General features: G+C 29.9%; 1 protein-coding gene across 1 annotated transcript in view; it reads left to right on the forward strand.

Moving 5' to 3' along the window:
* LOC119687913 (protein sax-3) overlaps positions 1 to 23925 on the forward strand; it is a 115819-nt gene that overhangs the window by 58200 nt on the left and 33694 nt on the right. Inside the window, exons 2-3 of the mRNA XM_038102463.1 lie at positions 15892 to 16082; positions 21431 to 21533. Coding sequence (XP_037958391.1) covers positions 15892 to 16082; positions 21431 to 21533 — 294 coding nt within the window. The remainder of the gene's footprint in view (positions 1 to 15891; positions 16083 to 21430; positions 21534 to 23925) is intronic.

The raw sequence follows: 23925 nt of genomic DNA on the forward strand, positions 1-23925 counted from the left end.
GACGTTCCTAAATATTTTTTTTATAGCCTTAAGCATTTCTTATATTCCTTTCATTATTCATTATTCTTAACGAAAACATAAAAATTTTGGTGTGGTCGGCAGTTAAATAATTAATTACTTGGAACCAAGAGAACAAAGTAAAAATTTCAAGACACAACAATTTTATGATAATTAAAACACCACACATTCACGTATGAGTATCTGAACAAAATATTTTTCTTTACTGTACTTCTTTCCATAAATACCTATATATATATTTATATATTGCTTTATATATACATTTTAAAATACTCTTATGTTCATAAACATCCAAAATGGTGTTTATGAAGAAGTGTTGCATATACAGGGTGTGCCCTTATCACGGCCATATAATATAAATATGAAGAATGATTTCTCGGTTAAAAAAGGTGAATTAAATCGTATATCAAATCCAGATCCATTTTTAATACTAAACAAGATAAATAATTGATCACAATAATAGAATGATTTCTCGGTTAGAAAAGGTGAATTAAATCGTATATCAAATCCAGATCCATTTTTAATACTAAACAAGATAAATAATATATCACAATAACACAACAATAGAATGATTTCTCGGTTAAAAAAGTGAACTAAATCGTATATCAAATCCAGATCCATTTTTAATACTAAACAAGATAAATAATAGCAAGTAAACTCGAAAAAAAATTTAGACACCAAAAAGTGTTTATATGGAAAAGAACTTAATATTAGAGATCTACGATTCGATCTACGAATAACACCATTATCTTCGTAAATAGTCAGATAGCAATTGATCTCATAATACTTAAATCAGGGATTAAAATGAAATTTTGCTTCCAATAATAATTCTTGCCCTACACTCAGAATAATATGCTCTAATCACATACTAGTTAAATTGATATGATAATTTTGTTAGAGAAATGTAATTTCATGTGGTAAGGAAGTTATGAAAACCAACATGTGATATAGTTGAACCAACATGATGTGTCGAGTAAGAATATTTTGACCTGAGATTTATTTAAAATCTTGTAAAATCAACCAAATTTTTTTTGTGAGTATAATAATATTATTTCTAGTAAACTAATAAATATTGAACACCATAACGGCTTTCTTTGTTGGATTCCTAGACATATGAATATCAAATAGAACGAATTACCATACGAGAGAGTCACAAGAAACTCTGTCAAAACCGGGTGTATAAACTTTTTGAGAATATAGATGAGTTCTCCATTACGTGTATCATAATTATGGAGACTATTTTATATTTAGTGATATATGATAATTATCTATATCAGAATATAGATCACCACAATGATGATAAATAACTTATGGACTAGTTGTGTCGACTATAATTTTGTTGGAGCTCTGTGGAATGAATTAAAGGGTAGAAAAAAAAGAGACCTTTTAATATTAGTATATAGGAATAGGAATAAACGGGGTATCAGCTTCCAACGGAGTGAAGCACTGCGACCATATTTGATCTTTTGTGCTACAATTTAAGTACATACTGATAAGTGAAAGGTGCAAGAGTTACCATAGTGCAAATGAAACGTCTTCTATTAATTTATTTTTATGTTTTAGCTTAAGACTATAGACACAGCTTTACTTTATTACAATTAGTGTGGTAACAGGGACTATGTATAGCACGCTTTTATTAATGAAGCAACTATTTATAGAAAAAAAATAATGGACGAAATATTTTGAAAGAATTTTAAATATTATATAAATTAACATGTACACCTTTTAAATGCATTTTTATATAAATATGAAAGTTGTACGTTAAAATTAACATAGAAAAAAAAAAAAAAAAGAAAGGGGGTAATAATATTAAAATAATGGAAATATTGAAATGAATAAATTAAAATTAAATATTAAATTAGGCGGAGGAGTTTTGACTCATAGCCTTCTTATACACAGCTGTTATAAAAAAAAATCTGTAAATTTGTAATTTTAATTCAATTGAATAAAATATAATTAACTACTACTAAATATAGCACCAATTCTTTAAAATTGGCATGTTCAGTTAAGTATAATGTTTAAGAGTCAACATTATGAAGAGTAAATTAAATCCATCAATTAGTTTTTAATGCTTAGTCTCGGTTTATAGACCAAGCAAATCCAATATTTACCAGACTGTTTTTTCATTGCCCTGAAAGCGGTAAGGACAGTAAATAGAGTAAATGAAATCTATTAATTGATTAATCAGTAGCTCAGTTCAGATTAAATTCGAAATGTAAACGCAGGATTATTTGAATCGCAAGTGGGGCACTTAAAAATTCCTTATCGGACACTTAAGGGTTACTTAACTTAAGTGTGCATGGACGTTAACGTATCAAATCTTTTGTTATAATAAATTTGAAATTGAATAGTATTTCATCACTTATTTTAAAAGGTCCAAAAAGGAAGCATATGTCGAAAAGCAAAAGAATCTCATAAAATTTCAATCTATATTGAAATATTCAAAAATAGCTTCTGGATTCATTCTATTGTAGATAGGTTGGTGCAAGTTTGCATGAAATTCACCTTCAAACTGCTTGCGTAAAATGTCAGATTTTGCAAGAAAATATCGGAAAGCATTGTGTAAAGTGTATGTAAATGAAGCTTTCAACAAAGATTACAAAAGTTGCGCATCAAATCAAAAAACCGAAAATTATTTTCGGTTCCTGACGTCAGAGTATTTGTATGGTATTTCGCAGCAATGCTAACCAAAATTTAATCAAAAAATAAAAGCAGAATTTCACACTCATTCCAACAGAAGTGAAGAAGAAGAATATTCACTTCTACATTTTTTAGCTATTACTTTTAATCAAGTAAATTATTTTGTAAACTTTTCATGAACAAAGTGAAGTAAAAGTACAAACAGAAAAATGGTCTTAATATTCCGTCGAGTGTTCGGAGTGAACAAATTTGTTTGTCTTCAAGCAGGAAGTGCTGTGAAAACAACCTTCTTCACACCTTAGACATTGTACAATATGTTAAAACAAAAGGAAATTCTGTATATATGAAATAATACAAAGTATAAAAAAAAACAAAAACAATGAAAAGCGAATAAATTATTAATCAAAGACAAGCAAATTCAAATCTAACCTGAAACATATTTGCTGAGTGAACATGCATAAGTGTGTACACATGCCTCTTCCGATATTGCAGTGCTGCAGCACAGCACTTTTACGTTCTATACTCCAACGTGCACCTCCAGCTTCAATTATCCCAAAATGCAAAACTGGTTGGCTACCCGCGTAATGCACCCACTCCGTATTTGCGTTTTATCCGGCCAGCAGCAAAGTAACATATCACAACATAACGTCAGAATAACATGATGAGTGCGTAAGCGCACGTGGACAAGTGTGCGTGGGTTTGTGTCTATGATAAATGCAATTCTATATGAATAAACAATGCTTGCTGAGCGCTACTCGTATTTTACGTTATGTTTTATTTAAAATCCGTTTTTGTTTGATTCTGCCTTAGCACAAGTGCGTCTTTGCGTTTGTACGTGTTGAAGTTGCCGAATCAGGAAATGCATTCAGCAATTCACTTGGGCGCGTTCCGCACTGAGATGACATCGACTGCAAACGGAATCATATATGTACCAAAGTACCGATGTGTATGGATGTGCTGCTCCACACCCAGTAGTGTGAAGATTTTAATGAGAATGAGTTTCAAACAAATAAAATAGTCTGACTATTGCACGGTATTAACTCTTGATTAAAGCTATTAAAATTTTAGAAAAGGAAAATTGAAAAACACTAAATAAACACTAAATAAGATGAGGTAGACATTTTCAATTAATTAATTTGGTTGTATTTAGCATATACTTTTTACCATATATATCTTAAAGACAACAAGACAATATATATGACATATTAAACATCTTTTTTATACCATATATGTATATAACATAAGAGAACTTTCCGGACGACCTCACATATTAGATATTGAATATCATCTACTATATACCACATACTAGTTGGATTGTTAAGTCCCTGACTTCACAACATATGGCAACGACAGAACAAAATAAATTATATTTTGTATATTTGGCAAGTTTTAAACGTCAGCTAAAAAAGTTACGACTTCATCAGACAGAACTCTAGTTAGTCCTGTAGTGTTGACTTGATTTCTGTTAATTGATTCTTAAGGTACAAACTTGTTATATGACAGTCAAGTCATATATATTTAAATACATATACAGAGTATATAAATGATTAATATGTTAAGAGTAAGAAAGTCCGGGAAGTTTCACGATATATTAAACATTAGCTACTATATAGACGATATATAGAACATCTACTGTATATCATATATATAAAAGGATATCAGCATACTGATAATGTGTATACTTATGAATAAATATGTATGATCTAATCACCATATAACAGGACCACATCTTCACAATTATTTAATAAAAATTCAGTGAACACCATAAAACATACTACTTTATTTTAAGCATTAACTACTTATTGAGCAAATTGGGGAAACTCATTAAATAAAAGAAATAATCAGGTATTTTCTCAGTCACTATCCAGCTTTGGTTTCTGGAAGAAACTGATTATTAGGAAGATACTCATTTCATAGTTTGCAGTACTGTTTATTGGTAGGGCCTAAATTAGCTAAAGACGGCATTTCCTAAATTGAACGGTTTGTATCTAATGTTTATATCTTTAGATTTCCTAGGAGAAATTTGTTAGCAAAATGATGAATTGTTTGTTAATTATGGGAACTAAAAAAATATGTGATGATCTGCTACTTCAATTAACGTTCCAACCAATCCATTCATATGACCATTTTAAAGACTTTAATAAATATCTGCATAATTTAACGCATTACAAAACTCTTTAATTTATAATTCTATATAAAGAATTGTGCATTCGTTACTTTCTGTAAAACGATTTACGCATTCATTATAATATAATGTAGCTAATTATGCATTCGCGAATAATGCACTCGTTATTTTCTGCTACAACGAGTTATACATTCATTATTTTCTATATAATAAACTATGTATTCGTTATTTTCTGTATAACGAGTTATGTATTCGTTGTTTTCTGTATAACGAGTTATGTATTCGTTATTTTCCATACAACGAATTATGCGCTCGTTATATGAGATAGTTGATGATTTAGCGAATACTACAGAAACAGTCGTTAGCACTCTGGATAATTAATAATTATGTTAATTTGTGTCGAGCATTCCGTGTGAAGAATATTGAACCTTTGGTAAATTCAAAACTAACGCTTTTGTTTGTTTATTTTAACTTCTGCTTGTAGTTCAAAAGCATGCTTTGGTCCTTGAATTTATTTGTTTAACTGCATTTATACATTTTCATCTTCTATTACTAAATATTTATTAAGAAGGTATTTTTATTGATATTTGCCATACTCTTACTGACACAATGGAAGTTGGTTGCGTTATTTCATGCTATTTAGGCACATAATATGTGCAGGGACATATGCAAGCCAATGTGCATGATGGGTTGTATTTAAGGATATTTTGTGCAAACAATGCATCAATTTCTAACATTGATGGATACACTTCTCTCGGCACGCAAAGATACAAGTGTGTTAGAATGGTCTTGTTTTGAAATGTTTGTTGTTGTACTGGATTGCTGCCATGCTGCTATGCTGCTATGCTGCCATGTGCAGTATTTATGATATGAAATCCTCTTCTGAAACTACTGAGTTTTGATGTCCTTGTTTTACTTGTTGTTGATTGTTTTTGTACACTTATTATTTGTGCAATTTGTGCTATGACATTTTGTTGCTTAATAGCATCGAAGCGGCAAAAAAGTATCTTCTCATGGCAACAGCAGACAGCACAGAGCTGTGGAAACTGATTTCAGAAACAGCTAATAATTGTTTGTGAATATTGCCTATTTGTCCGTCTGTCGGTGGTGGTCTGTTTGGATTTCATACATTCGTGAGCATTGCATTGTGTTGAGTCTATCTGCAGCCAAGCACAAAGCCAATACTGCACCTGTTAAATGTAACTAATAGTATTTTTGTTGGTAAAATCACATTTATACTCGTTTCACTGCTGCAGTCCTTACCTCTGGCATCATCACACAACAATCAACAAAAGCAACAACAGTCTTAAAAGTAACAATTACGCTTAGTAGGTTATAACATGTTTAAATGTTGTTTGCATTTCGATTGCTGGTTGTAGTTGTAGTTGCAGTTGTTGCTGGCAATGCTCTAGTTGTAGTCATTGTGGTCGTTGTAGTTGTTGTAGTCGTTGCTGGCAATGCTGACAAGTTAATAATCAACTTTGGTTTATTTTACTTTTTGTCACATTCTAGTCATTGTCATATCATAGTCTAGCAAATTCTGTTGGATTTATAATGAGCGAAAAATTGAAAAGTACAATTTTCAATTAGCAAAAAAACATTAAAAATTTTAACGTTAGTATTTTGAATTCATCAAAATATGTTTTCAAAATTTGAGTGATAAGATAATTTACAGTTTATGACCGATGGACGCTGTGTCAGATACACATACTGTCTATAGCAGACAGCCTCATTTACTTTTAGAATTTCTATATAACATAGAAGTGGTACATGTTTGTCTATACATTAAATTTTTTAAAAATAAATTAAATAGAAGTAGTGCATGATAAATGGAAAATTTTGTCACAGAATATGTTTGTAAGATAAAAAGCTAATAATGTGAAAAACAAATAAAAACAATCCGATAACTCTAGTTCTATAAAGCTATTATCAAAGTGACAGCTATGAGAGAATCTTGACATAGGAATAGTGCATATTTTGTCTTATGATTGTTAACATTTGAGTGAAAGATTTTCACTTCTCATTTTTTATTATGCATCGTCAAAATAACAACATCGAACAAATATTTCACTGTTTAAATCATAGTTTCAATTGGATTAGATAAAAGTGGCTCAAAACTCAAAAATTTGTATCGAAGTAAATGCATACTTCACGCCTAGATATCCGTTACCTTGGATAAAACTGACAATTATAAAGAACTTGAAGATGGTAACTTAGCACTTCCATCAAAAACCACTCGAAAAAAACAAATAAAAGTTCGTTGAAGTCGCCACTGTATGTACCATATGTGAGACTCATAGAATAGAATACTGAAACACCAAAGATCATTTCGAAAGGAGGGTCTTTGCGTTCTACCTGGCACACGTACTGAAAGAAAACCAAAAAGACTAGAAAGCTTAGAATGACAAATACAATACAGACGTACGGACTAAAGAACCCAGATCAGTGGTACCCAACCGGAGATGGTTAAAAATGGTCCGTAATACATAATAGTTATGGAATCATAACTTAAAGTTTGTCCACTTATGTCTTACTTATTAGAAAATAAACACAAATAAGTTCCAAGTAATTTTATACCAATTTTGTGTCTTATATAATGTACATAAGCATTTATACAATTTATTATACATTATATCAGGGATGCATAAAGCACATTAAAATAATTATACAGTTTATTAATCTTATCATAATGACCAATGGTCAAAAAAGGGTTGGAAACCACTGATCCAGACATTTAAAATTGCAAATACAATCACTTAAATGTCTAAAATGTCACGAATGAGTCTGTCCGGCATCAGTTATCTATTGATGAAATAATGATGATGAAACATAATTGTGATATACAAGCTGAAAATAAAACGTCATTCTATGGCATTTAAGTCACCAAAAGAGCTCAAAATGAGTTAAAAACATTTTCAGAAGAACCGTGCTAACGATTTTCTTCGGCTCAAAGAGAAAGTAAGTCAGTTAATAAATGCAGTTGTTCAACAATTGTGATCCAGAATTTTACGAGTTTGACTAGAATATCTTGTGACAAATAGTTGACTTTTATTATTCGATGACTTTAGATCACACAAGATCACCATGGTATAAGAATTCTTCACCAATAGAAGCATTATACTTACCTGAATTGGTTCCGTATGATTTTTCGCTATTCTTCAAACTGAAGTTAATGATGAGAGATAATCGCTACTAGATGTCATTCTGTTATTGACCAACATACAAAAAGCTATTCTAGTCATTGGGTGTGAAATTAAACATGACATTTAAACGCTTTGATGCTATTATGGTAATCTGAGCCACTGAACCACTTGAAATTATTGATAAGATATGATCGCTTTAATTAAAATTCATTATAATCGTTGGACACAGAAAATATTTCAAAAAATAATTAGACGTTACCTGCGCTGTGCTGAATTTGACTAGAATTTGTCAGATTTGTTAGAGAACTAGTTTGTTAGTTTGTTGTAGAGAGTACTGTTGTATGTTTTAATACAAATTAGAGATTTTAACAAGAGACTTGTTGTTTTTTACAGTATTTCAGAGCGAACGAATACACCTGCGTTTTCTGTGGTTGTGATTTAAGTCTAATTAATTATCATTAAAATCGTAAGGATTGCTATATTGACAATTTGTAAATAAAAAAATTAAGAAAAAAAAAAAAACAAATACTTATATACAATTCAGCTGGATACTGATATTGGAAAAAAAAAATAAAATAAATTTATTATCATAGTTCCAAGTAATTTGGTAGTAACCCTTATGTACAGAAATTAAAGTTCAACTTTAATTTGGAATATTTTTGTTTCTATCATGATTTTCAATAAACTTCATTCAGTAGTGATTCTAAAGCCAATATGGTTCACGCGTTTGATTAGGATTCAAAGCACGTTACATCAAAGTTCCTTGTGTCCATACAGGGTAATTAAATGTTTCGTAGTGTTAATCCACGTGCACATTTGCATGTGAAAGCCAGCCGGTAAACTCAAAACTGTAATATGGTTGTAAGTCAAATGCAAATCCGTTAACTACCTACATTTTCTGCGGGCTAACTACAAAAGCGTAGCTCCACTAACCATACAAAGGCAGTCGGCAAGTTTAGCTCGGAACTCTTGCATTATGAATTCTTTTTGTTGAAGTGTAACAGTTGTTAAAACTATGGCCGACACCTCTCAGAATGCTGAAATGTGGGTGTGAGTGAGTAGTAGCAGAGTGCAGAATGCAGAGTGCAGCACAGAACCCATTTTTATGGCAATTGCAATACTGGCAAAGGTATGCAAGTAGCAAACCGAAACTAGCGCAGGCGGCAATTCAAACAAGAACAATAACGACTTTGGCAGCACTTTGCAAAGACTTGAAACACTTTTGAAAACTCTTAAAAAAAACAAAAAAAAAAAAAATAAAAAAAAAAAAAACTAAAGACTTTAATGTAGCAAAATAATTTATTAGTTTTTTATATGTTTTGAAAAAGTTTTTAATTTATTACTGAACTTAAGCGTCATTAAAGCAAAAAGTAAGGCCGCTGCTTTAGTATTTAAACAAACAATCACTTCAGTGCCTTTGTACCTTGCCTTAGTCGCTGCCGCGAGTGTAAGAATAATTTTTTTAAATTGTATTTAAATAATTTTATTTGCTTAGACTTTTCTTCTTTGTTTCCTGAGTTTTTGTTTTCTTTGCTTTTTTTTTCTTCCTTTCTTTCTTTCTTTATTTCTTTCATGCTCGGCAAAGTTTTAATATTTTATGAGATGTTCTGATTGTGTGCGAAACAGCTTAACATTTCTCGCACCCCCACCACCACCACCGTCGATAACAAACATTGTCATTCACCGGCTTATAATATAAAAAAAGTGCACATTTTACGTGTTTATTTCCATACACCCCCTCCTCCCCTACACCCCGCGCTTAATACCGCTTTCCCCTGGCTTTCACCCGGTTTTGCTCGCGCTTTCCTCACGCTTTCCTCACGCGCTGCGTTTGAGGGAAAGGCTTTTCACTCAATTATGATTCCTGCGTATCTGCCCGTTGATAGCATTTTGGCTTTTTCGTCCTATTCGAAGCCTATTTGTTTTTTCCGTTGATGCTGGCACATTTTGGGAGCATGTGTTAACGTGCGTTTTTATGCATATTTATCCCCTCACCCCTTGTTTAAAGTTAAACCTTTTAATATTTTATCAGTTCGTTATGAGATTTTCTTTTATTCTCGTTATGCTTAGTTGCAATTTTTCTTCATTTTTGTTATAATGTTGTCATTTTTGGCTATAAATGCGTATGCGTATGCGTATGCGTATCCTTTGTATCCTTGCTGGTTCACATAAGCACGCATTGGATCATTGCTGTGCGTGTGTGTGGCGAAGGTTCCATATTTTTTGGTGCTTTACTGTTAAATTGGGTTTGCATTTTAAACAAGGTTAAGATTTATTTAATAAGGATTTCATTTTCGTTACGTATAGACGACGAGTACCTTTTGCTAAGGACCGATACCACATAATACTCTTGCCTGCTTCTTTGCTGTTGATGGCTTATGTGTAGTTGGTATTATACATTATTATATCCTTAATGTTATAAATGCAGAAAGTCCTTCTAAATCCGTTGTGTAAAAAATAAGCACAGCTTTTAGATGGTTACAACGACCAACGACATCCTTTGTGTTCGTATCATCACATGCATATCTCATACGTTACGTATACGTATACGTAAACGTAAATCCAATCCGCATATGCTGTATGTGTAAACTCTTAATATTACATATTTGCATAAGTAATTGCGAAAAGTACACCTTAATCATTCATAATTAAAATAATTTTTCTAAATCAGTGTAGAGGTCGGTGATAAATTCTTGTCTCTCATAATATTTTACGATTAGTTTAATGATTTTTTCCTTTTCTTTTGTCAATTCTAGTTAAAAGTTATCTTGCGGAAAATATTTTTATTCTCAGCCTTTTGGTCATTTCTTTTCATAAACGTTTTTAAACATATTTTTTAAAAGTTTCACTGAACGCAAGATTCCTTTAATTTTTTTTTTTTTTTGTTTTTTTGTTTTTTTGTGTCCTCACTGTAATATTGTCGTCCTTGCAACAAGTTCATCAAGTCGAAAGCGACATTGTTGACTGGCGCTTTCCAATCACTGTTTTAGTGTTAATTATTAAAATCCTTAAAAACGCTACTTTCTTACTTGTGTCAGCAGTCATCATGTCCTTAACGAGTGAAATTTATTCAGAGACGGAACACTTTAGATTGTTCTTTTACTTGCGACCAGCTTCCCAGGCCCTGCTTCCCCGTTAATTTTCGTCATCATTTTAAATTGACATTAAGTTCTTAGCTGTGAACTTCCTTTTTTTGTTTTTTTTTTGTTTTTTTTGTTTTGTTATTGTCGCTTTTGTTGTTGTGAAGAAACTTAAGAGTAATAAAAAAGGACATACCGTCAACTGAAAAGATGACCTTTTACCAGCAAGTTTCATACATATTTAATTCGTTTCTATTTTTTGTTCTTGGTAGAATTTGTAAGTTGTCTACGAATAACAATAATAAACAAGAGACAACAGTGCAATTAGTATCAAGTCTACTTAAGCAAATATTTTACTTCTATTATAAAGCATAAAGGATTCTACTTTAACTGCGAATAACACAGATTTGCCATTATATTCTTGAGAAAAATAAAAACTCTTTTATTTCAATTAAAGGATATACAACTTAATTTTTTAAAAAAGGTCATCATGATTAAAACTTAAAAAATGAGTGCTTAACAAATTGCTAATTGCTTAAGCCAGTATTTTTTGAGATTTTTTTGTTTTGCGGACGAAACCCAAGAAAACAAAAAAAAAATCATAATAAAATTAATAGCTACGAGCCTTTCAAATAAAATATCCGATAGGATGAACCGACGCAAGGCTACGAAAGTAAAAATTATTTCAAATATTTTCTGTAATTTTTGTTTATTAAAATATTTTTAAAAATTACTTAATTTAAATATGACTTTTTTCCCCATCACATGTTAGGGTTTAACTCTAAAAAGGTACCACGCGTATTTGGAAAATTAGTATTTGGAAAAAAGTATTTGGAAAAAAGTGCTTGGAAAAGAGTATGAAAAAAAAAAGAAGATCTTAGAAAATTAAATATTTTTTATTATGACAATATTTACTGATTTAAACCTTAGATTTACTACAATCCTTCCCTTTTAATATTGTTAGTATTCTGAATGCCAACGTAGCGCATGGCGCTTTGTAGCCCTTTGAGATCACCTTAACTCTTTGTTTGTTGTTATAGTTAGTATTTCCTGATTGTTATTAAGAAAGATCTTTCAACAGATCAAAATAATTTTTATAAACAGATAATGTTTATATCTACTCTTTAATAGTTTATATTAGATTAGATTTTAAAACTGGTTGGGAAATTGTCACCACGTCACTGAAGCTAAGTTATTAATATTTTTAAAGAACGTATCTGTGGATGATAATATATAGTTACTGGTAAATTAAAGCAAACTTCTCATTAAGAATAGATTTTATTTCCAAGTCGTTGAATTATGTTGATATTATGTAGATACCACAGCACCTGTGCCATAATGTAGTACAAGATAACACTCACACCATTATTGAGAATAGTACTGTGTTTCCATAAAAAATATATAATATGTATTAATTTTTTTTATTTGTACCATGTCAATTGGCGATAGTTCTACAGATTATTAAATAGCTCTGAATCAACTTTTTCATGGATGTTACTCTTCCGAATGGATGTTATACCATTCAATAATGTGTAAAATTATTAACAAGTAGATAATACTTGTAATTCACATATATAAATGAATAAAAAAAAAACAAAATTTAACAAACAATTTACTTCTAACAAGTTAACATAATAAGTCGCACCCAATGTTGAAATCTAAGCAGAACTCGAGTCTGAGACTACCAAATAACAAAAATATTAATTATTCACAATCATCATTTAGTCTTTGGATACTTTTATACTACTATAACACAAAAAATTGTAATTAAAGTGCTTCGAAAGTGCATTATTATATAAATTTGCTTAACGTACTTTTAGAAGTGATAGTAGAAATCACTTGGGTTTACACCCGCATACCAACTTGCTAAGATATTGTATTATTTTTTCAGATACTGCGCTCTTTATTTTCTTCCAATAAATTTTCATTTCACATCATTCAGTTTTCAGATTTTTTTTTTATATTTTAACTGAATATATCATGTCTGGAGATCTATTAATTGAATATATCTTTATTGGATTAATTTCTATTGGATACATCTTTTTGGATAAATCTTTACTGGATATATTTTAATTAAATAATCGAGTTAGGCTCGTGTTCAACTTTCTGCTTATGCAATATATTTTGTGATCATAACTTCTTTAATAACAGAGAGCTAGTTCAAATTTGTAGTAGGCTCAACGCAAAATTTAAGCAAATAATCAGAGATCGAGAGCAAAACCAAATTTCGTCGGAAAAAAGATCAAAACAGTTCAAAATATTATTATATTTATGGATTCTCTTAACTTATTTGCCACAGAAATTGACATATGTCGACTATAATAATTTAAAATTCAGGTTATTTTATTTCATTTGAGATGAGTGGGTTTTTAGAATTTGGCGTGAATCCAGTCATATATAAACTTAAATCAATTCTAAAGTTCTTCTTTCTGAAGAAGTTTCTCATTCTATGTACAAAAATCCCTGCAAGAGGCTTTGACACTTTTATTTATATACCATGATGTATCGTATTCCTCATATGAGTTATATTTTCCTAAAGATTTATGGTGTTTTCATTGAAGAAGATAACTTTCTTCTATTTCTATCTTTTCTATCTATTAATATTTATGATTCTAATTTGCAACTTTTCTACCATCTGCCATAGATTTGTGCTCATATCGAAGAGCAGAAATTCAGAAATTTGCAAATACAAAGATGTAAGGGAAGGAGAAGTCATTGCCTTTACGAATCCAGCTTGTTGTTTGGCTTATGTCTCCATTTATTCGTTTTCAATAAATCTAACAAAATTCAATTTCCTGCTAAATGTTCTGCTCCTTCTTTGTTAATATCATTCGCTTTTTAACATTGTAATTACTTTTCATCTACTAAATTTTATACCTTTTCTGTTACATTAAGTGTCTTTCATGTGGCAGCTCCTTCGTGCTTTTAAGTTTAAAGTGTTCTGTCATTCCTCCATTTGTCCCTCTGTCTATAGTGCAAACTTTCTCACATCCATTTAGGGTGTGCAGTTGTTGGTGTTGCCATGTTTATCTGTTTCTCATTAAAATTTATGCATTTTGTAATAATTTTTGTGGCGCTATTTTCATTTCAGAATATTGAAGTTAATTGAATTGTTTGTTAAGTGAATTATGTGCTCGTTTTCATACCTTATTTATATACGTACAGTACATACACACACATATATATATATATTCAGTACTCTATCTATCTGGCTCCTCTCGTTATTGTGCTGTGCATACTGCGTTTAGTTTTGCGGCTTCTATGCGCTGCTAATGCGCTCATTAAGTTTTATTTTGTTTCACAATGTGTTCGTTCCACAGTTAGTATCTGTCCCCGCATAAATGTCCATGGATATGCCTGTGTGACAATTCATTTGGTTTGGCAATATGTTGTGGGTGACTGCGGTGGACTGTGATGGGCAGCTTAAGACTATTTTAGATAACTTAATTTATTTCATAGGTTATAAAAGTTAAAAACCCATAAGCATTTTACACCGATGTGGCAGTTTCCTAATTTATAGGCACTTTTAATCATTTCCAATAATCAACAACGCATAATTTTTCCTTTTCATCTTCCATTCCTTTTTCTCTTCACAACAATAATGTATGTCTACATCTAATATAATCAAATAATTATGAAACTCTTTCCGACGTAATCAGTTTGGATGTACCTTCGAATTATATGATTTGAATGTATCGCAATCCAAGCGACCATTTATACTTATCCTTATTAAGATTTATGCAAATTTTTTATTCCGTTTAGTGCGTAATTAGATTCTTTTTCTTCAAATTTTAGTTTTCATTTGAAACTAGTGACGAACTCAATATTGAGTACCTGTTGTCGTTGTTACTATATATATAACACCTATAGTATATTATAATGTATGTTTGTTTGTTTGTATATTCGGTTACATTTGTTTATTGTTAAATACTCTGGAAATTTTGAAGCTATTAAACAGATTCGAATCTTAAATGGTGTCGTGTCACCTTAGCGTTATTAGCTGCCTGCTTCATCTTTTATTTCCACTACAATACAAAATTCCTGTACAACAAAAGGAATAGTCCTAAACGTATTCAGTTTGAAGCACACGGTGCGAAGGGTGCCTGTTCCTATTAAGAAAGTGTAAAAGACATATAAAAAAGAATACGGCTCGGACCTACGGAATGTTTCATTTTTATTCAGAATGACATTAATGTAATCTGTCGGTTGCTTTCATAAATTGTTTTCACCGCCTTTTAAGTGGAACCAACGAGCTGTACAATTTGGAATCGTACAACAGAAGAAACTGAAATACTCGTACCCTAGCTCAAGGAAGAACATAATGCGCGCTCCTTTGAATATTTAATAAAATTTCGAAAATATGTGTATATCTATGAGTTTATAGTCATTCGAAGTTTGTGTGCTTCTTTCAGGCATAGCCTAAGTGCTGCTCGAATATACTAAATACATTTTCTATATTCGCTCTCCTGTATCTTTTAATTTCGTTATTTGGTTTTTTAGTTTCTATTTTTTAATTTTTTATTTTTTTCATTTTTTGATTTTAATTCTATGCTGAGAAAAACTCTTTAAGTTCACTAAATACTTTTGACATTTTAAAATGTTCCACTTTTTTTTTTATTTTTTTCTTCTTTTTAATTTATCGCATTGCATTTTAATTATAAAAGAACACACCGAAATCCTCTCGAATGCTTCAGCGCACTTCACTTTGTATGAGTCAGAGTGTGTGCTTTAAAAGGTACATTTTTTATTTTAATTAAAACTAAACATTTAAAATATTTACAAAATTTTTCTCATCAAAGTAAAAAATAATATTTTCATGTAATTATTTGGTATGAACTTTTTACTGCTTTGCATTTTATTTTTACAATTTCTATTTGAATTTTAGGTGAAAACCCACGCATCATTGAGCACCCCATGGACATGACTGTGCCAAAAAATGGACCATTCACATTTAACTGTAAAGCGGAGGGTAGCCCAACACCATCAGTTCAATGGTTTAAGGATGGTCATGAACTCAAAGCTGATACGGGATCACATCGCATTATAATGCCAACTGGTGATTTATTTTTCCTTAAGGTAAGTGCAATGATTGCCTTATAGTAAATATTTATTTACATTAGATACTCTTAGATAAATAGAATATTTTTTATTTGTAATATTAAAATTTATATTTAATGCATACGTAATGTGTTCTCAATGCAAATAACTTAGTGCTCTATACTTTAATTAGAAGTAATATATTTTAAAACATAAAGTAATGGTATCACTAAAAATAATATTTTGATTTTGAATTTTGAGTTCCGAAAGGAATGATTTTATGCCACTAGGTTGACTCGAATTTTAAAAAGTGAAATTTTGATAATGAAATTGAGTGATTCCGAAAGGAATGATTTTTTTTCAATGATATTATCATCGTAGTAGAGTGACGAGACCCTATACTCCTTACTTGGGGAGTATGTTCAAATCGCGAAAGGATCTTAGTACTCAGCTTAAAAAAGTAAACGAAGCTGTATACACTCATTTTATATAATAGGACTAATAATATATAGGACTAAGTATAAACCGCTTACTTCATTGTTTGACTCGAATTATAAAAAATGAAATTTTGATCATGAAATTGAGTGATTCCGAAAAGAATGATTTTTTTTCAATGATATTATCATCGTAGTAGAGTGACGAGACCCTATACTCCTTACTTGGGGAGTATGTTCAAATCGCGAAAGGATCTTAGTACTCAGCTTATAAAAGTAAACGAAGCTGTAATAATATATAGGACTAGGTATAAACCGGGTACTTCATTGTTGGATTCGAATCATAAAAAGTGAAATTTTGATCATGAAATTGTGTGATTCCAAAAGGAATGATTTTTTTTTGAATGATATTATCGTCGTAGTAGAGTGACGAGACCCTATACTCCTTACTTGGAGAGTATGTTCAAATCGCGAAAGAATCTTAGTACCCAGCTTATATGGTAAAAGTAAACAAAGCTATATAAACTCATTTTATATAATAGGAGTAATAATATATAGGACTAAGTATAAACCGCTTACTTCATTGTTTGAATTTCAATGTAATTATCATTTTTACTAAAATAAGAATTAAGCATAGCCCAAGTACTCCATTGTTTGAATTTGGGTGTTCTTAACATTTTCACTAAAATAAGAACTTAGTAAGTGCTTCATTGTTCGAATTTGAGTGTAATTAATATTTTCACTAAAAAAAGAATTTGAGTATAATTAACAGTTTCACTAGAACTCGGACTAAATATAATCCAACCACTCCATTGTTTGAATTCAAGTGTTATTAACATTTTCACTAGAACTAGAATCCGCGTACTCCATTGTTTGGATTTGAATGTACTTATCATTTTTACTAAAATAAGAACTAAGCATAGTCCAAGTACTCCATTGTTTGAATTTGAGTGTACTTATCATTTTCACTAAAATAAGGACTAAATTAAATCCGAGTACTTCATTTTTGGAATATGAGTAAAATCAACATTTTCACTAGAACTAATTATTATCCAAATACTCTATTGTTTGTATTCGGGTATAATACTAGTTCTATTGAATATATTCTCACTGTTTATGACCAGTGAGAATATTAGCAAAAATATAGTAGTTCTTCTTTCTTTTCAAATTCTAAATATTTAATCATTTGCATATAACATATAGTTGATATGTTGCTAATATATTTCTGCTGTTCTTCAAGAAGATACTTTATAATATTTTTATCTACACAGAAATGTAAATATTAAATGAAAATCATTTCATAAAAAATTGATCATTTAAATCAGGCCAAAAGACAATAGGTACAGCAATACAAATTGGTGCTGTTATACTAAAGATATTATTTTCTGTGAATTAAAAATATTTAATAAAAGATACGAAAGGAATCCTTTGGTGATGCTATCAGCAGGGCAGCACTGCCAGCCGTACTTATGTTTCCACATCTCTTAATTTCAATAATAATAATAATAACACAAATTAATGATATAATGTAAAGCGAAAGCATATCCTGCTGTTTCGTTATGAATGAAAATGAAAAATTACTTTATGTTAAATAAATTTAATATTGCAGATTTTATTTTTCAGCACGAGTGAACAGCAATTATTTCATACTTAACGAAAATAATAACTGTTAACAAATTGCAGATGCAACGTACTTCAAAGTAAACGTACTTCAAATCAATGTTGTAGCAACAAATGTTCAGCCGGATTTTTATATTTTTATTTCCTCCCAACAATTTAATACCGTCATCAGCAACATTTGCAACAGAACAGCAGCAACTGCCAACTACTTTTAAGCGTTCCGTTTAAACTTAAAGTGTTTCAAAAGTTTATTTTAAATGATGGGCTGAATATAAAAATTATTTAAATCCTGAGATACACGTACTTTCTCACATCACTAAATATTTGCGGATGTTAAGAGAACTTCAATAGTACATAACACTTCAAAGAATTTATATTAAATCACATTTTTCGAACTATTTTTAATAACTGCAATGTGTGGTAAATTACTAAAGTATCCTTTGAAAAGGAAATACCTTGAAGCACTCGGTATGTATGATTGCTTCTGGAAAAGGTGATGAATATTAAAATTAAAATTTATTGATCTATATTTTATAACAAAAAGTAATGGGAAATTGTTACAAAAGTCTAGAGTATGTGCTAATGGATCTCAGTTAAGCAAAGCACTGCAATTCTGGCTGATATTTCTAATCGATCCTAACTGAATAGAAGACAATTCACTTTTTAAATTACAGTGAGAATATCTGTTGTTTAGGACATCCTAACATAAAATGGAGAGAAAATCTCGTAGTCCAACAATCTCCTCCTGGTTCATAACAAAACCGGACAATCACAGAAATTGTGACTAGAGGTCTCATCCACCTCCAACTTGCAAATAGAAATATTTATATATTGTTTGTATTACCTTGAGAGAAAAATTTTAATGATATGATTTTTTTTTGTATTTTTATAATTTTTTTATTTTTCGAAAATATTTTAAGAAATTACCGAAATCAGAAGTACTTACTTTACTTCCATAATTCGAACTTTTATTATTTCAATTTTCTATAACTCAAACTAAATAGAGTGCTACATGGTTTAGAAAGATATCTATATACAATTGTAAAAAAATTCTTTAACTCGAAGTCTCCAAAAATCAAAACTTTTCTTTGAGTTATGAACAAAATATATACTTATTCCTATCTAAATAATACATGAATCAGTTTGCTCAATCCAATTGCTTATTCTATAACTTAATATTCTATCAGTTACATTCAGTTCAGTAAAATAGATATCTTCTCTCCTATTCATAAACAATCAGACAGTTTACAAACCAAAATTAATCTTCAAAACTAATCAGAAATATTCCGGAAGAAGGTAGATAAGAAAATTAATTGCAATCTTCTAACAAAAAAAAGAAAAAGAATTAAAGCCCATTCGTAAACATAGAATACAGAGTTAAGCTACAATACTAGCTCAACAAGAACTAAACTATGATAAAATATAGTGACATTTGCAGCAATGTACCTGTTACAAAGATTCCGGCTAGCATAAACCCTCAGCATATATCAGCTATGACGTTCATCTAAGGCATTGCAAAAGAAAATCTTCATGATATCAATTCGATCACTCGAAAAATTTCGACCAATATACTAAAGGCAATTCTGGCCGATTAGTATAAAAAAATATTATCCAGAAAAATTATTTTTTTTTCGAAAAAATTATTCAACCTCTCCAATGCTCTGTTGACTCAAAAGGGACTATTTTAAATAAATATGAAAAAGGAATCAATCGAATTTGGGGCAGGATATATACAGTACTCGTAACTTAAGTGTTGTATATATGAAAGAAATTATTTTTTTGATGTCTCAAGTTCGGTTGCTCAATTCATAGATTTCGCATACTTTTTAATCAGAAGATATATTTTTTAATTTAAATTTATTTTAAAATTTAATTATTTTTTAAATAGAGCGTTCGAATAGTATTGAAATATGAAATTTTATATATATATAAAATTTATATACTATATATTTTATATACTTTTAACATTTATTCTTTACGTTTATGGGATTTTTTATTCTATGAAATTTTTACAGAACATGGATAAACAAAAATATGGAATAGAATAACATAGAATATATTATTTTAATTGTTTTTAATATGAAACTGAGGTAGTATTTATAGGTCTTTTGTGCTGCATTCAGGTGCAAAAACCAGGCGTGATATGACTGGATATAAGCAATAATATTATTGTAACTATTCGTACCAGCCTTAATTGTTTATATATACCCACATATATGTAGTCTCTGTTTCTGCGAGGATTTAATGTCAAGGCTTTAAGGTCGCAGGAGTTTTAAAAAATACTAAAATAATTTAGAAATAACATTTTATGGATTTTGTATATTATTATTAAATAACATTATTTAATATAATAATTTTAATTATTATGAATATTATTATTTTTTTTTATTTTTGTCGAAATTGGCGCATCTTCTGACCAAAAGGAGTAAGAACTTATTATTATTAATTATAACAAATGTAAAATATTTATTACTAATTTTAAATAAATATTATATAAATATTAAAATAATATAAAGTAAAGAGCACCTCTTTTAAGTTTTATTTTTACACAAAATTAAAATCGATTATTTATTTATATTGATATTTCTCTCTACTATATGGACTATATCTGGACTATATGGACTTTTTTTAATTTTTATTTTTTCAATAACTTAAGAAGTAGAAATCTGCATTCTGGTTATTTTGTAAAAATTGTAGCGCATAACTTAGTCTGTTTTTACCAATTATTTTTAATACCTTTCTTAAAAATACTTTTCTATTTTGAATAAATTTATTAAACATATTTTACATTTTATCCTGTCTGTTTCGAGTGGTTAGGAAATATATTTTTTTCCTGAAAAGTTCATATATTTTTGAAAAAAGTATGAACTTTCGAAAGAATTTCAATTAAATGATGTTTACTTAAGGGTGCGTACCCTAGCGTGCTTCTTCCGTGAGATTTACGGAATTTTACGTTGATTCTGTATATGAAACACGTGCTACCACAGTTTAATAAGCCAAAAATGTTTTTGCCTTTTTGACTGTATTTTTGTTGTTGTTTTTGTTGTTGTTAAATGAAACCATTGAAATAATGCATCAGATATCCTCATATCCTAATCCAGTTAAAGGCTATTACTTGAGAGCGCAGCAAGTAACTCTTACTCTGACTCAAGAGTAAAGATGCTCACGCATCATCATCGATGCTGCCGCCATTCGAACTCGAATGGCATCGAATGATAATTAGAGTGCAATGAGACACATTACATTGCACATCCGAGTGAAAAGAAAAATTTAAATTACAGATTAAACAAAAATTAGTCTTTCATTACTGATTTAAATTATCTTCCATTTCAGGTCATGCACACGCGACGGGAAAGCGATGCTGGGATGTATTGGTGCCAAGCGAAGAATGAGTTTGGAGTGGTGCGTTCGCGTAACGCCACACTGCAAGTTGCATGTAAGTAAATACTTCAGAAAGTAGCTACACTGAGACATGAAGTGAAAATGAAATACGTGAAGGATAATGCAAGGATATCATTAATGCCGTTATATGATGCTGTTTGCATGTGTAACGCGTTGACGATGATCGATCGTTTTCAATTTTGTTAATGAGCTGCAGCTACTTTTTGCTTCAACTGAAAAGCGTAGTGAGGAAAAGTATCTATGATGTTTCTTTATTTTAATTGTCTATGAGATAATCGCAGTGTATATGCTATATGATGCATGTTGCATGTTGCATGTTAACCATCCAACGTGCATATCTGTAAAATGTCCAATTTATGCGCAAATGAAAAATGAATTCTGTTTTTTCGTCAGTTTCCTTCCGAACAGATGTTTCATTTTTCACTTCAACGATATTTCCATTATTTACATTATATTAATTTTAAAAATAAGTTAAAGTATTCTGTAGTAATTAATTTACCACTTCACTGCTACTTAAAAGTTTTTTCAGCGTCTCATGATATACTGAACAAGGAGTATTTTACCTAATATTGATTCATTAAAAAGAAATCCCTACTCCTCCTGCATACATAGCAAATAGTCATTTCAAAATAAAACTGTTTCCTTAACAAAAAAAAAAAATATATTGCTTATTACGCTATCAATATTTCTCATAATTTTAATAAATATATTAACTTAAAATATCATTATTTATAAAAAAATAATTTTTTTTCTATTGCGATTGCCATATGTAGAGAAATGAAAAAAAAATTAATTACTTCTTACTCCTTCATTAAAAAAATCGAGTTTCACGATTCCACTATACTATCAGATACTACAGTTTTTGGTATACTTTTGTAGAAAACTTACGTTTCTAAATATCATTTTCAAAAGCTATTTTCAAGAAATGTTGATATATTGGCCTAAATACAGAGAGAGAGAGAGAGAGAGAGATTCATCTTAAGACTGTTATAGCTACAACATAGTACAGCATAGATAATTTCTTCCATTCCTTGCAATTTCTTCCTTGCATTATTTAAGGAGTCTTATGACTTGCATTTACTTCCACCTCTTAAAAGATTTTTTTAACAGCCAAACGATCACTGTTGAGTAATTATGGAAATCACTAATGCTGGAAAGAGTCGATTATAATTTTGTTTATCATATAAACATATCATGATACAATAATAATGATCGATTTATGCATACATATAATATTTCGATTGTTTTAGGTGCGTATTGGTCTGTATTGGGTTCTGTATAACATGATGCTTGAAACCTTAAATACTTTGATAAAAACGTATTTTCTGGAGATCTTCACACAATTATCCGAGGCTACCTCTCAGATTTGTGTTGCCCCATATGCATAATCAACCAAGAATGCAAAAAAAAAAAATCATTAGAAACTTTCAATCATTCAAATGTCCAGATTAATTTTCAAGAATTTAAGAAAACTGATATTCTGCTACCATTGCTCGAAAAAATCATGTCTAAATCTATCTTATATTTCATAGTATGTATACATAAAATAAGATAGCGGTCTTATTGCAGACCAAATAATTGTAGATTTACCAGTTTTAACTAATTTCTATTAGAAACGCTAAAGTGAATTCTTAAATTTGATATAAAATGTGAGATAGGACTTACTTAAAACTAGCATATCCTACAGATAAAAGTACTAAAAGAGCACTTTATATCTTACTACACATGATTGGAAAATTTCTTCAAAATTGGAATGTGTCCATTCTCCCGCTTGCTGATATTAAATGTGTTTTCAATAACATAGGCTATTTTGATAGCATTATCCAGTATAAATTTATGTACCTTCATTCAAGGATTAATCAGACAGGAACATTTTATTAACAAACAGAATATTATTACCTGAGCTTAACTCTTATAAAATTAATAGATTTATTATACGTCGAATCTCCCAGAGAGGTGTTATTTCTCTACAGCTGTGGAATTTAGCGGTTATCAATCTGCTTCTTCTAGTAGAATAGAAAGGTTTCTAATGAGTCAAATTAAGTTCTTTAAACTTGAGTTATATTTTATATATGTATATTCCATATATGTAGAGTGTCCAGGCTCATGGATGAGTATGTTTTAACAATGGTATTAAACACATTAATGATTAATTAAGGTAACTTTCTTTAAAAATCCTATTAAGTTTGCGATAGTCGCTGACAGAATTCGAATTTAAAAACAATTGGTTTATAAAATTCAATTATTTGTAAATTACTATGTCGGAGATGGTGAAGAATACTCAATGCTACAATTTATCAAAAAAATTGGACCTGGAGAAATATATGTATTAGGGATTATGTTTCTAGCTCGAGATGACAAATCTTCCAACGTAACAATAAACGATTATTGCTAATTTAATATAAAATAGTTTTCCGCAGTCCAAT

The sequence above is a fragment of the Teleopsis dalmanni genome, chromosome X (genome assembly GCF_002237135.1).
Source record: "Teleopsis dalmanni isolate 2A chromosome X, ASM223713v2, whole genome shotgun sequence".
Lineage (NCBI taxonomy): Eukaryota > Metazoa > Arthropoda > Insecta > Diptera > Diopsidae > Teleopsis > Teleopsis dalmanni.